Source organism: Dicentrarchus labrax, unplaced genomic scaffold (genome assembly GCF_905237075.1).
Source record: "Dicentrarchus labrax unplaced genomic scaffold, dlabrax2021, whole genome shotgun sequence".
NCBI lineage: Eukaryota > Metazoa > Chordata > Actinopteri > Moronidae > Dicentrarchus > Dicentrarchus labrax.
Window position 1 is genome coordinate 12004571 of NW_026136704.1, and position 14168 is coordinate 12018738.

At 39.8% G+C, this 14168-nt stretch overlaps 1 protein-coding gene across 2 annotated transcripts; it reads left to right on the plus strand.

Annotated features, from left to right (window-relative positions):
* Positions 1 to 367: 367 nt before the first annotated feature.
* tsku (tsukushi small leucine rich proteoglycan homolog (Xenopus laevis)) lies at positions 368 to 10201 on the plus strand. Of its 2 annotated transcripts, none has more exons than XM_051398356.1 (3): positions 368 to 615; positions 5788 to 6099; positions 6831 to 10201. In XM_051398356.1, exons 2-3 carry the CDS (start codon positions 5794 to 5796, stop codon positions 7569 to 7571), a joined length of 1047 nt encoding a protein of 348 aa, XP_051254316.1. In that variant the 5' UTR covers positions 368 to 615; positions 5788 to 5793; the 3' UTR covers positions 7572 to 10201. The 2 variants fall into 2 exon arrangements, with proteins under 2 accessions (XP_051254316.1, XP_051254317.1); XM_051398357.1 differs by lacking the exon at positions 368 to 615 and adding an exon at positions 4941 to 5053.
* Positions 10202 to 14168: the final 3967 nt, after the last annotated feature.

The window sequence follows — 14168 nt, forward strand, 5'->3', positions numbered from 1 at the left end:
AGCTTTTGTTTTGATGTGGGATTGTTTGCGGCGTCTCCACTAGAGTGCGCACTGACAAACAGCGTCAAAACTACATGAAGCAGTAGACCGAGACCGGAAGTTACACGTGTGGGCCTTAAAAATAAAAGCTTAACATTGGTCAATGGAGCAACCAACTGAAATAATTAATTCCACATTCTGGACTGACGTTAAAACCACCTTGGCAACAGTAACCAAGGCAATGATAAACCTAACGGATTCATATGAACGGGCTACGTTTAGCGGAAATATTTCCCCAAACAAAAAACATTTTTAAAATAAGTTGCATTTTGAAGCATTTTGTTTTGGAAAGGATTGACAGGAAGTGCTCTTGTTTTGTAGGCTGGCGGTCTTGACAGGGGTAAAAAGCGAGGCGGAGGACTTTTCTGGGATGGGAACGGGCGAGTGTGTCCCAGTGTTTCCAGCTCCTGACAGTTTATCGTGGCGGGGCAGACACACACAGGGACCGGCGGAGCTCATGCGGACCGGCAGACACACAAACCAGCGGGACTCGGGAGCGCTGCGGGGGTCCGGAAAATGGGAGCGGTGAAGTGAAAAACGTCCGAAAAGCTGACTGTCTGGAGGAACGGCACCAAAGTAAGTTACTCGGGACGCCAGCTGAGGAGAAAAGTAATGAAAGTTGGGCAGTTTGTATTCTTCTACCCCGCCTCTGTTTGACGGAAAGTGTGTGTTAAACCTCCGTGTAGCAGCGGGGTAGTTTCGGACACAAACGCAGCAGACCAGCGGACCTCTGTGGTCAGATCAGATTTCACGTTTTGCCTCTGCGTTTAAGAAACCGCCCCTGGTGTCCCGACTGCACTGACCGGGCTCCTGCGTGTTGTTCCCGCACATTTATTCAGACACAGACACGAACTGTTCGCGAGTGTGCAAAAACTCCTGGGAATGATGCGCGCCGAGGTGACATGTGGAGTTGTGATTGACAGCTGAAAGGGGCGGGGTTGACATTGAAGTTATAGTTAACGGTGCTCGGAGAGAGAGGGAGGGAGAGAGAGAGAGAGAGAGAGAGAGACCTGTGATAATTGTTTTGGATAGTTTATGCCAGAAGAGGGCTGCAGCAGCTCTCCGTGGTCTGCCACGTACGGCTGCGAGAAATATGATCTGCAGAGGTGCCCATGCAGTGGGTGGATACCCGCCTCCTTCATTAACTTCCCGGGGCATGGCAGAGGTTCACTGTGGTGGTTACACTGTTTTTATTATACAAATTTAGTTTTATTATAGAGAAGAGGGCATTCAGCCGTAAACAGACTGCAAAACTGACATACACACCGAAAACAAGAACTCATTCAGGGTTTTTCACTGAAGTACAAGTAGCAATACTGCAATGTAAAAACACTCTAAAGGTGCTCTTTATGCAGCAGAATGGTATATATATCATTATATTTTATATTAGATTATTATTAGTTATGGGTTGCTATTTAAGCAGCTTTTTCATAATATAGCTAGTGGAGGTGATAACTACTTTATATACTGTTAAGTACTTTAAGCATCATATTTTATTTTATTTTATTTGAAACTGTTTTTAGGTAAAATCTTAATCCACAAAACGAAATAGTAACTAAAGCTTTCTGATAAATGTAGTGGAGTAAAAAGAACAACATGCCCCTCTGAAATGTAGTGGAGTGAATGTATAATGTAGCATTAAATAGAAATATACTAGTACAGTTAATGTCCCTGAGTGCTGTTTTTATAATACCGACATAGACCGAAAGGCTTTGGCCCTTTCTTTCCTACTCTACTAAGTTAGACTAATAATATTAATATCAACGTCAGCACTTTGTTACCAGCATATATGTTGTGATAATTGGTTCTGGCTGAAATCAACTTGGGGAAAAAGCCTCAGGCCTGTCTGAAACACTCAACACAACACAAATGTAAGCTTGTGCTCCTTATTGCCAGAGATCAGCCTACAGTGAAGTTAACCTATTACATCATACTGTCTCATTGACAAAAGTGGTCATTATATTCAGGCCATGCTGTAAGCTACACCTCCAGTCACTCTTTCATCACTTTTCCTTTCACTTCAAACTTTGCTAAGATGTACTTTGATGAATTTGATCAGTCTCCCTGCCTGTGAATGTATTTGTTCACCGAGACTGTAAGCATCCCATTGCTGCCTAATTGTTTTAAAACACTTAAGTACCATCAGTTTAATTTAAACGCACTGCCTCCTCCTCAGCGTCATGCATTCATTTGGCTTAAAAGGATTAGTGTGGCATCCATCTTCTAATTACACAGTTTTCAGTCTTCAACTTGAAGATTAAATTGGGAGAGAGCAGCCTCAGTGACATGAAGAATACATCAGAGCACTGGAGGATACTGAACAAATAAAGCACAAGAGGAAGTTTGACATACATGCAATTAAATCTGTTAAACGTACATGTGCCGTTTCATATTTATTTATTTATTCCTGCATGCATTTAGATAAAGAAAAGCTGGAAACATCACGTTTTGACTTTAGATATGTATCTTGCTCGTGGGCAATAAAAGTTGTGCTTTTATATTGGTAACTACAGTAATTGGATTATCACAGTAACAAAGTTTACATGTAGTTGTGAGGTGATAAAAGTTGTAGTTTAGTAAAAAAAAATCATGCCATGAAAAGTAATCATCAGCTGTATACATAATCTGTAGGAAGGTAAATAAATAAATAAACAACTAATGGCTAATTGTCCTCAGAGGACAGCAGGGCTTGTTGTGCTGCTTTCCCAGGATAAAAAGGTGTGAAAAGGCCTGAAAGTGAGAAGGTGTTGGGGTGTGATTTCACAGGTCTTTGCCAATTGTCCACTCAGGGGGTTTGCAGCTCAAACTGCCGCAACCTTTTGGGTAATTGCAGTAGTTAGAATGTGTCTGATTTGAAGGCAGCGCCAGCAGCAGTTTGCTGTTAGCTGAGATTTATTGGTGACAGGTTGAGAGGAACACCTGGTGCAGAAAGTTCGCAGAGGCAACAGATGGAGCAAAGGACGCAGGAAAGGAATGAGGGACGGATGAACGTGGTTGCAAAACCACACAGAGGTGACGAGCTGCCGAAGACCAATGTGGTAGGCGTAAAAAATGTATGACCACTTGGTTTTACTGGCAGTTTCCCATGTTTAGTCTGCATGTGGCTTCTCTGTGGTTTCCCGATGAGGCAGATGTCTTTGAGCCCTGCAGTTTGCTTGAGGTGAAACAAGACTTGTAATTGCAGAGAGGGCGGAGAAGGACTTTATCATAATTTCTTTAATGACAGCTAGTGATGTGATACGTGCGCAAAAGGTTTGGCAGTTACCATAGAAACTGTACGTGTAAAGTTAATTTCCTGAAAAAAAAGTTAGAGAATGAATTCACCATGTTTCCCCTCTGTCCTTTATGAGTGACTCATTCCATGGGTGGACTATTATTTAGCTTTTGAAGAACTTAACCAGAAAGCATCTTGTTAGTCAGCTTAATAATGGCCCATTTCCCAACGTGCAGCGGGAGGGACTCACTCAGAAACACCTCCAGATATGAACTTGGCATTTGTACATAATGAACTATGGCTGAACTTCAACCAAGCTTTCAAAAATGTGTTTTTCAGTAGTTTTTAAAAGTCCACTGTGTAACATTTATAATAATATTTATATATTTATAGGTATGTTTATATTAGTGTATTATCATTTGAAAATAAGAATAGTTGTGTTTTTCGTTATCTTATAATGAGCTGTTTTATCTATCTAGTGTGCAGCTCCTCTTCCACAGAGTAGCCCAGAGTGGACAAACCAAACACTGTCTCTGGATAGGGCCTTTTCTTGTTTTCGTAGTTTCTCCTGCACTCTTGGTTGAGGCAAGTTTCAGTTAGTTGTAATCTGCAACTTCGCCACAAGATGTCACTAAAACCTACATAGCTACCGGTCCTTTTAACTATTTGTTTCGGCTTGTTTTCTTTATGTAAAGTGTAGTTGAAAAGTGCTTCAAGCCAAATTTATTACCATTATTCAAAATAAAGTTACATCCTTTATGTAGCAGAAGAAAATAATTATTAAAATATTCATAAAGATTAAAAATACATGGCAGTAAACATCAAACCCTGAGTACTTTTATTATCACAAAGGCAGGTGAGTGAAACGATAGACTAAAAGCATTCAGTTGATCACATTTAAGCACTCCAAGTATGAAGCAGCCAGTAGTCGTTAGAGAGTTCAAGGGTCAAAACAAAAGAAACACTGCACAGAGGTGAACAGCTCTGCCTAAGTAGACTTTGAGCCATTGTAATCAGCCTGCATAAGTTGACCCACAAGTACTATGCAGCCATGTAACCTCATCCTCTTACATAAGCCAAGATAAACAATCTTAACCCCTGTTAGACAGAGCCTACCTGATGACCGCCACAGCCCAACCTCAGTCACTCAGTATGTCTTTCCTGCATACCCTAAAAAGTCAGAATTTAAAACAAATGTCTGTCTGGGGATCAAAGAGTATTTTTATTTTCCTGCTTTTTGCAAGAGTAAACTGAAATATACAAACTGAATTTTGAACAGAAGTGCTCACAGTAAAAAAAAAAAAAAAAGTTTATTGTTAATGTCATGTCAGACCCCTACAATCCTTTATAAGGTTGTGCCAAGTGACAGCCAGATCAGTAACTGCTGTTTGGTGTCTCAACCCCAATTTAGAGATTGACTTAAGCTTTAAATGCATTTAGGGCTTGATTTAATTTTATTTAATTTAAAGTATCATAATAAAAAGTTTTATGTAAGTTTATATTCATTTAGAATAAAAACCAGGTGGATAAAGGAAAAAGGTTGAATTTGAGTTGCATGTTTGACACCTTCTCTGCTGTGTCATGCCTGGATCCTTTTGACTATGACTTTTCATTTCTGTCTGTTACACAACTCTTAACCTCTGTCCAATTTTCAAACTTATTCAAGTGTTTGTTGTGTGTGCGCGCGTATGTGTGTTTGTACACGTTGCTTAAGTTGGGTGGGTGAACTCTATTCATTTACATATGACTGATACACACAGAGGGACAACAGCAACAGCTGCAGAAACAGTTTAAAGAAAGGTATGATAGGTTCTTCTTCATCCACTTATTATATATTTACACACTTCTTTGTGAGTTTTGAATGATTTATTATTATGATTAATTATATTTAAAATTATTGATTCATATTTTTTGACTGCTTGCTTTGTTTATTATTTTTATGTAGTAATAGACCATATGGCAGGATCATTTGCAGAAAGAGAAGTTGTTTCTGAATTTGCTTTATTTCATATTAATGCTCTGTGGCTCAGAGGATGTGCTCAGAAAGTGGGCACATCGCATTTCTCCTCATTGTAAGATGGAACAGGGATATATACCCACATTTTCATTTTGTACAATCATGCATACAGAGTAAACTAAGAAAGTGCAAATGAACTCTTTGATCAAAAGAAATTAGGTCACACCCGTTGGGAAGCCAGGAGGAAGGGAAATTGGGGCTGCTCAAGTTTCTCGAATAAAAGCTTAAAGTCTTTTCACAAAGCTCAACAAATACCTCGAGGATGCCATTTGAACAGGGACAGCTCCTCGGATTTCTAAAACCACAAACAAGACAAGGTGTTCTGTGAAGTAGTACTGAAGTAGTACAGGATGTACTGAGCTGATCTGGTGGTTGAGGTTGTGCATTTTTCTTTCCCAGACGAGGATTGTAGCTTGAAAGCTGGTTTGAACATAATAAAGGATATTTTTCATTAGAGAACACTTTCATCCTCAGTGGGAGTCAAATGTAAATATTGATTTTGTTTCTCTCGCTCTAGAACATAATGGCACTCCTCTTGTGGCTTGGCTTATTGCTGCTGGCCTCTGTCCAGTCCAGCGCTGTCAAGAACTGCCACCCTGGTTGCCGCTGTGAGGTGGAGAGCTTCGGCCTGTTCGACAGCTTCAGCCTGACCAGGGTGGACTGCAGAGGGTTGGGACCCAGCACCACCATGCCCATCCCCATCCCACTGGACACTGCCCACCTTGACCTGTCCTCCAACTCCATGGGCCCGCTCAGTGACACCATGTTATCTGGTCCAGGCTACACCACCCTGGTTAGCTTGGATCTAAGCAGCAACCATATAACAAAGGTCAGTGGTATATTGATATTCTCCTTATTGACTGACATCGGCCTATCTGTATATGTAAGATGACATTTACTGATGTCGGTGGCTGAAGGTTATCTGTTATGTTGATCTGGCTAAATCTCTGGACTTTGTAGAAGTACTCACTCCTGTTTTCCAGCACAAATTACATTAACATTAAAAAACATTGGTATTTGCCTTGGCTATTGGTCAAATTGTTATTTTAAACATTAGTATCAGCCAAGAATTTCCCAATTGGTCCATGCCTACAAGTTCATTGTTTTGGTTCACTCTCATTTATAGTGATTGTAGCTGTATAAAACCCCACTTAATATAACTCCTAGGCAACAAATGGCAGACAGACAAAGGGAGCAGCTTCGCAGCTTAAGAGCAAGATATTTCCCTCAGGAGCGTGTGCTGTATTTATATTTGTCGGGTGTCCGGGTGATTGGATACATTTGTGTATATTGTATGTGTGTGTGTGTATATGTATGTGTATATATTGCAGGAGTCATTGGATATAATATAATATTTAAAAGTGTTCTATAAGCAAAGAAATTAGGGATTTTTATACATAAATACCTAATACTTATAAATATAAGCATATATTTGACCTTGACACATAGATATATGTCAAATCTCATTTTATATATTTCACTTTGTCTTTAACCTTGCCACTGCTTAACTCTTAAAATATCTTTTTCTCTTTTTTCACCTCTTCCTTGCCACATTTTCAGGTAAGCCCCAATGCTTTGTCCAAGCTGCGTTACCTGGAGACTCTGGATCTGAGCCACAACAACCTGGAGAGCCTGGCCCCGAGGTGTTTCTCTGGCCTCCCTCTGGCTGAAGTTGACCTCAGTCACAACATCTTCCAAGAGTTCGACATGGACGTGTTCACTACTAAAGTTAATGGTGAACCTGTCACGGTGGATTTGTCTCATAACAAGCTTGTGTCTGTCACCACGACTTCGCATGGAAGAATATCGCACATCCAAAGCTTAAATCTGTCTTCAAATCGGATGTTGAGCGTACCGATGCTGGCAGGACTTCCGCTGAGGTACCTCAATCTAGATGGTAACCCTATCACCTGCATCAAGGAGGGAGCTTTCGCTCAGCTGAAAGATCTGGTTTATTTATCCATCAGTGGCCTCGATGAGCTTCAGGAAATCGAGCAACAAAGCTTCAAGGGCCTCCAGAGCCTGCAAGTTCTGGATCTCTCAAACAACCTCAAGCTTAAGGCTCTGAGCCCTGCGGTTTTTAGCGGACTAGACTCACTGCAAGAGCTGAATTTGTCTGGCTCTGGAGTGGTGTCTTTGCCAAATAACATGCTGACCCACCTGCCCAGTATTAAGAGTATCACACTGGGAGAGAGCATCAACTGCTGGAGGACCCAGAAACAGGGACAGTTCCACCGGCAGCTGGGTCAAGTCCAACACAATGAGGTGCTGAACTGCAATGTGGATGGTATCGTATTGTGAGACTGTGGAAATGGACCGCTCCTTTAGGGATACTCCATCACAAGTGCTTGTCGGATGGTCGAAGAGCTTCGGAAATCCACAACCCCCATATATTCCAGACTTCAGACTGGCGTTGGCTGTGTCCGACCATTTTTGTAACTTCCCGAAGCTGAAATTCATACCCACATTACACAGTTGTTTTAATTCATGACACAACTATTTCTGTAACTTCTCATATGAACAATCGATCCCCCCCCCCACCCATCTATGATGGCTGGCCTCTCATGCTGCCTTCTAGTGTAGCCATTCGGAGCAACTACAAACACTTTTGATTTACAATGTGCTCGGACAACACGTTGTACGAACTAGTCCTGATAGAGAATATCTCCCGGCCCTTACAATCCTGATGCCAGAGCTGTGCCTTATCTGCTTTGATATGCAAAACACTTTTTTTTGTGTTTCTCACTTTATTGCCTCTGTTCCGAGGTGAAACTGGAATATGTCTTAAAGGTTTATTAATGTAGCCTTCATGAACTCTTGACACAAATATCATAAATGCTGTAGCTTTTTGAAACACAATAACAAAATGTACAGCATTTTACATAGCACAGAACAACTTATTTTCATCAAAACTTTAGACAATGTTCTCATGTCATGAACTTCATTTAAAATGGGACCATATTAAGAGTTATTTGCACTCGCTCCAGTCGTGGTATTGTTTTTAATGATGCACTTACACATGGCCTAAATATCACCCAGTCTAATATAAAACCTTCTCTGCATTGCTCCTAATATCCATTGAAGAATATTTCATGACTGTTGACCACTACGATTTATCATTTGACTTTGAATGTGATGTTTTATTGAAATGATTAAAGGGATAGTTCGACATTTTGGGTGATGCACACATTCGCATTCTAGCAGAGAGTTAGTTCAAAAGATTGACAGCTAACCAGCTTCAAGTTAGCTTAGCTTAGCACAAAGACTGGAAACAGAGGGAAACAGCTAGCCTGATCTTGACCAAAGGTAACAACAAATTCACCTACTAGTACTTCCAAAGCTCACTAATTAATAAGTTATATCTTGTTTGTTTAATCCATACATAAACCAAGTCTAAAAACAACGTTGTGGTGTGGTTGTAAGGGGAAGTACTCTTTGCTGTCTTGCTGTCACAGTGAGGTTTCAAGGCAACCAGCGGAGATACAACCACAAACGGTTGTTTTTACAACTTGAGTTTTGTGTGCATTAAAGCAAAAAGATAGAACATGTTATTTAGATTAGTGCAAAGTGAATTGGATCAAGGGAGGTCCCAGTATCCTAATTCTGCACAATGCTATCCCTACACACAACACAGTCCTAACCCTAATTCTTTTGACATCTTTAAAGTTTAGTGTTAAGCGATCTATGTGTTAACACAAAGACACAGTTTTGCAGTTGTTTAGTCCCTCAGCAGGATTGCTATACACAGGGCTTTAGATATACCAATGTCCACAAACTGAACTTGCTGAACTTGTTTTGGGGCATCAACGCATCAAAGTAGTTATTTTTAGACAATTATTTCACAACTGTTTTTGTATAGCCCTTCTGAAAAATACTGTTGACCTCAGTGGTCAGTACAGCCATGCTCATCAGAAATGGTACTCAGCAGTACTGAGTACCGGCTCAGAGGGGCCTCAGTCTTCTTATTTAACTAACACTCTGCTAGAAAGCTAAATAGTGCATTTGCCAAAAATGTGAAACTGTACAATCCAAGGAATATAATTATTATATTGAGCACGGTCTGGTTGGGAAGCTTACAGTAAAGTCTTGTTACAAACACTGTAACTAAACGTAGTTGAGTAAAATGAGATGTTTTCTTGTTACACCCACAAAACGACCATTTCATTACTTGAATTTGTTTCCACGAACACAAGTCTGACAACTTGTCCATTGTGTTTCTACAATTTATCTTCATAGTGACACTAAGTTTGATGTGCAGCCCTTGCAATTTAGGTGCGTGCAGCCCTTGGCACGGTGCTCACTGATCAGTGTTTTGTTAGTTTTTCAGGACATTACACAACAGGAGCAAACAAGCCGTGACCATATTGACCAGGACTTTATTTTGACTTGCTGTCAAATTAGTCTCCAGTTGAGCAAGACACCTGTTTTGAACAAATTTGACCAATGAAGTAGGACAACTTTCGCTGGAAATGAAGTGATGCAAGTATACTTTGTGTCGATGTTGATGTATAAACACCAAGCTGCACGGTGCTGTCTTGTGTACTCTTACCTTGACATTCCTGTGGTATTTCTGTGGAGCTAAGAGGATCATCAGCCTCAAGACTGCATATTTGGGTTTTTGAATGTCCGCAATATGGAAAGTCTTGAGGTATTTAGTGTTTTGGTTCTCGAAATTGTAAAGGAAATCCGCCTTTTGAGTTGGTTAATCGAAAGTCAGATGAGCCCAGTCTATGTGTAGAAGTTTATATTTGTATGTATGTAACTATATTGTATATAACTTTATATATATGTGAATCATATGTGTAATACATTGACTATTCTCACACTTGTGGTTGTAAAAAATAGCAACAATTGTTGGGTGTGTCGGTGAAGAAGCATGAACACACATTAAAAATAAAACGAGGGAATAACGCGTCACTGCCGACACTGCACATTTTGCTAGAGATCCTGTTTTTCAATGTGTGATTTGTTTCTATGCACAGGATTGACTCATAGCAGGGTGTGTCTCTACAGGACAAGAGGAAAGCTTAGATCTTAGCAGTTTACCCTCATAGCAGTTTCTTCACTTTTTACAACTCAGTAACACGTTTCGTATAGAGCCTTTTTATCTTTATTTACTTGAAAGTGTGATTCACAGACACGTACACACACTTGTGGTCTTGAATGGTCCTTAAAAAATAGTAAAGAGGGCAGAAACGCCGGGTTTTGGCAGAATATCGTGCTACACTGGGCTGGTACCCTGCCAAGGAGGTGACTGGGAAGGAGACGAGTAGAGAAAGGAGAAAGAGGGAGCCGGGTTTCAGTAATGGCAGCTTACAAATCTCCTGTGTGGTGTCTGGCAATGAGTTTTTGTCCTTTGAGACAGAGAAAACATTCACATTGTGCCCCCCTTTCTGTGACACATCTTTTACCCCAGGACACTCAGAAACAGCCAATAGACGCGTGACTAAACCAAAGGGTTTTTACACAGATTGCATCATAGTTGTACGTGCCTCAGAATACAGAAGACATTTAGAAGCTCTTTAAACAAGCCAAAGTCCCCACTGTTGTCTTGTATTTGAGTCTTTGTATGCCTCTGAATGTGTGAATGTGTGCATACAACTCTATTCTCTTCAGGAGTCTGCCTGAGAGCCCTCAGTGGATTGACCTCATTGCAGAAAACACTTCCAGATGTTTGTGTTTTTTTTGTCCATCTCCTGAAGCGCAGACATGCTGAGACCTAAAGAACCAGTCATCCATCAGAAACTGCACCCGGGTGCCTTCAGTAGCGCCGAGATAAAGATTCTCACCATCGCTGTGAAATTGCAAAGACATTCAGGAAATGCAACAGCACAACAAATAAAGTTATAGATTAAAAGTGAGGGGATTTTCTTTTCACTTTGGACCCACCATTGTAGCTAAACACACTCCCCAGTTTAAATTATGATGGTTTGAAGTGAAATGATGTGTTTAAGAATGTCAGATATGACTGAAATGTCAGTGGAACTTAATCAGAAAGCTACACTGAATCAAGTCACATGTATATTTACATTTCAGTAACACTGTCCCTCTGTGTAGTCTGGGACATGCACAAATGTGTTGACATGCAATCTTTATGATACATTATAAAGATTGCATGTCAACACATCAGCTGGTCTACATTATAGACCAGCTGACAACAGCGATGTTGTATATATGTGATTACTGTTCTGTTAAGAGAAAACACACAATGAAGCACAATTTATTAGAGAACTGACAATGTTTTACAGCCGGTGGAGGTAAAGAACTTTCTCTCAGAGGTGGAATCAATAGAGGTCTTGACAGAAATGTTGACATTTGTTTGACACTGACAAACAAATCATGCTGAACTCGCAAATGCACGCAGTGACATTGAATTGGGACATGGTTGCCCAACTGCTGACATAGAAAGTCAATTTCCCATGAAATTAAAGAAAAACAGACAAGTTCTAATACGTCTGCAGAGCACTGTCAATGAAGAAACTTTCCTCATGGCATCTTTGGTTTGAAGTAATGTTATCGCACAAATACGGTGATAGTCACAGGAAGAGCGGCAGTAATCGGGAGAACAAGAGACATTTTACAGGTGGCTCTCTGTGGATAAAGCTGGGTCAATAGAGACCTTGAGACTGTATTCAGTCAGTTGATGTCTGAAAAAACTGCAATTGCTAGCATTTTTTAAGTGCACGTTTGTGATGTAATTGCTACTAAACAAACAGCAGTTCACATTTATTCAAGTTTGAACAAGACTTCTCTGCCTCAGCTTTTACTGAATAAAAAGGGGCTTTTCTTGTTTTAGCTCGTTTTATTGTTCTAAGTTTGTTTTTCAGAGCACACCAACAGTAGACAGAACATTTTAAACATCATAACTAATTTTATTTTTTGAAAACAACTCAAGATTAGGTGTGCTGTTTGCAATATGGTGTGTGTCACATGTGAGCAAAGAAATCAAAGGGTAATCACTTCCCTCTCTGCAGTTGTCTGGCTCCGAGATTTAATTACTTCAAAGCAGAGGGAAGCTTTGAACTGTGTATAATTAATTCAGGCAAGCAGAACCAGGGTGTCTTTATTAAGTGCTCTGCTCTTGCTTGAACAACTATCAAACAAATACAATTTGACCTTCCCTGATAGATCCTCTGGAGGATCAAGTTATCCAAGCAGCTAATTCACTTTGCTTCAACAATGAGCCCATGCTGCTGCGAACGCTGCACGGTTTTACTTTCCATTCCCGCAGGAGGCTGTGAAACCCAAGACTGATTTCAGAAAGTAGTTTCTTAAGCTTTTGTTTAGAACGTTAAAAGTTAAAATTGTTTATTTACTTGAACATAACCTGGTTTTGTATTCCTAGAAGAGTTGAAGGAGATTTGAAGTTTTCATTTGACAGCAGTGATACTGAAATATCAGTGCTCTGAATGCCCTCTGGCTCGTCGTGCTGCCGTGACAATAGACACCAAGGCACTGTGTCAGCGGACTGCAGCTCAGCACAGAGGTTTTGTTTTTCAGACAAACAAAAGATCAGCTCAACTCGTCACAGGCCACAAAAGATTTGCTTGTTTTTCTAAGAGCCACTAAAACATTTGTCATTATTATGCATTCGGTAAATCCTAAAGACAATTACATTTGGCTTAAACAATGAAAATGCAATACATCGATTTGGGTTTTACATTGTATTTATTGAGTTTGATCCTCAATATTAGCAAAGGTCCATGCTTTTGATTGAATTTGATGCTCATATTAAACACTTGGTGGCACATCGTTGTTTAAGACAGTATCTGGACTTTGCCATGGGGTTTAAAGTTGATTAAAAGCAGAAAGAAAATCATTTTTGGAAAACACAGTAATATCTTTACTCTGTGCCTCTGATGCGACATTGCCACTGCAAGTCTTAGTGCTCAATTCTAATCACATCTTTTTTTTTTTTTTTTTGGCTGTTCACATTACTTTTTTAATGAGGCCTGTATCAGATTGCAGTGTGAACTGGTCACTGTCCTGAACTGACCCGCATAGCAAGAAAACAATAATACATACGTTACACATGAAGGTCAGAAAAAGATTGGGAACTGCTGTTTTCCCAAAATATTGCTGTGGCTTAAATCACCTCGCCTCAGCAAAAGGTCCAACTTCTCAGAAATAATAAACAACTCTTTCTATTGACCCATCACATAAAAAAAAAAACTGCACCATGACTCAGCATGTAGAGGAGCAGCTTATGGTCAGTGCTGTACAGTAAGGGTTTTATTACGCTGATTGTCGTATTTTGTTAAAAAACTACTTACACTGAATTTAGGACACTTCCATCAGCTGTTCACAAGTCTTCCATCTTAGCCAAAGTCAAGTTCTGATATTTTTCATATATTTTCTTGCTCAGTATATTATTATTTTCCTTCATACAGCACTGTTAATATACCAACATACAATAGGAACTATGCTTTTTTTCCAGGTGGTCTTGAAACTGTTTCAGGTTATCTGTTTTGTATCTACAGCGTCTGAAATGAGGTATGTGAGAGAAAAGCATGACTTTGCTTGTCAAAGAACACATCCTGGATTGTGTTACTCTAACGGATTACTGGCTTATTTCCAGTTTGGCTTACATTGTGTTTTCTAGAAAGCATATTGAGTTGGAAAAGTGAACATCCTTTGGACTACTGATATTACAACATCTTCAATGTTATGTGCATTCCTGTTTCAGTTTTTAAAGACCGATATTCTGTACCATGCTTTTGAATGATTTCACACCAGAAGCTGGATCCCTTAGGATGAGAAAAATATTTTGCTTTTTACATGATAAATCTTGGAATATTTACCAAATGATCTGTTGACTATAGTTAGTACTTTTCCAAACTTTTCAATATTAAGTTTAAGGGGAAAAACAACTTAAGATACATTATTTATGTTTATAAA

Bases quoted from the DNA above. Each gene is read 5' to 3' on its own strand.
- tsku (XM_051398356.1), top strand. From the start codon at position 5,794: ATGGCACTCCTCTTGTGGCTTGGCTTATTGCTGCTGGCCTCTGTCCAG. The intron at 6,100-6,830 runs GTCAGTGGTATA...CCACATTTTCAG, and splicing joins GCAGCAACCATATAACAAAG to GTAAGCCCCAATGCTTTGTC.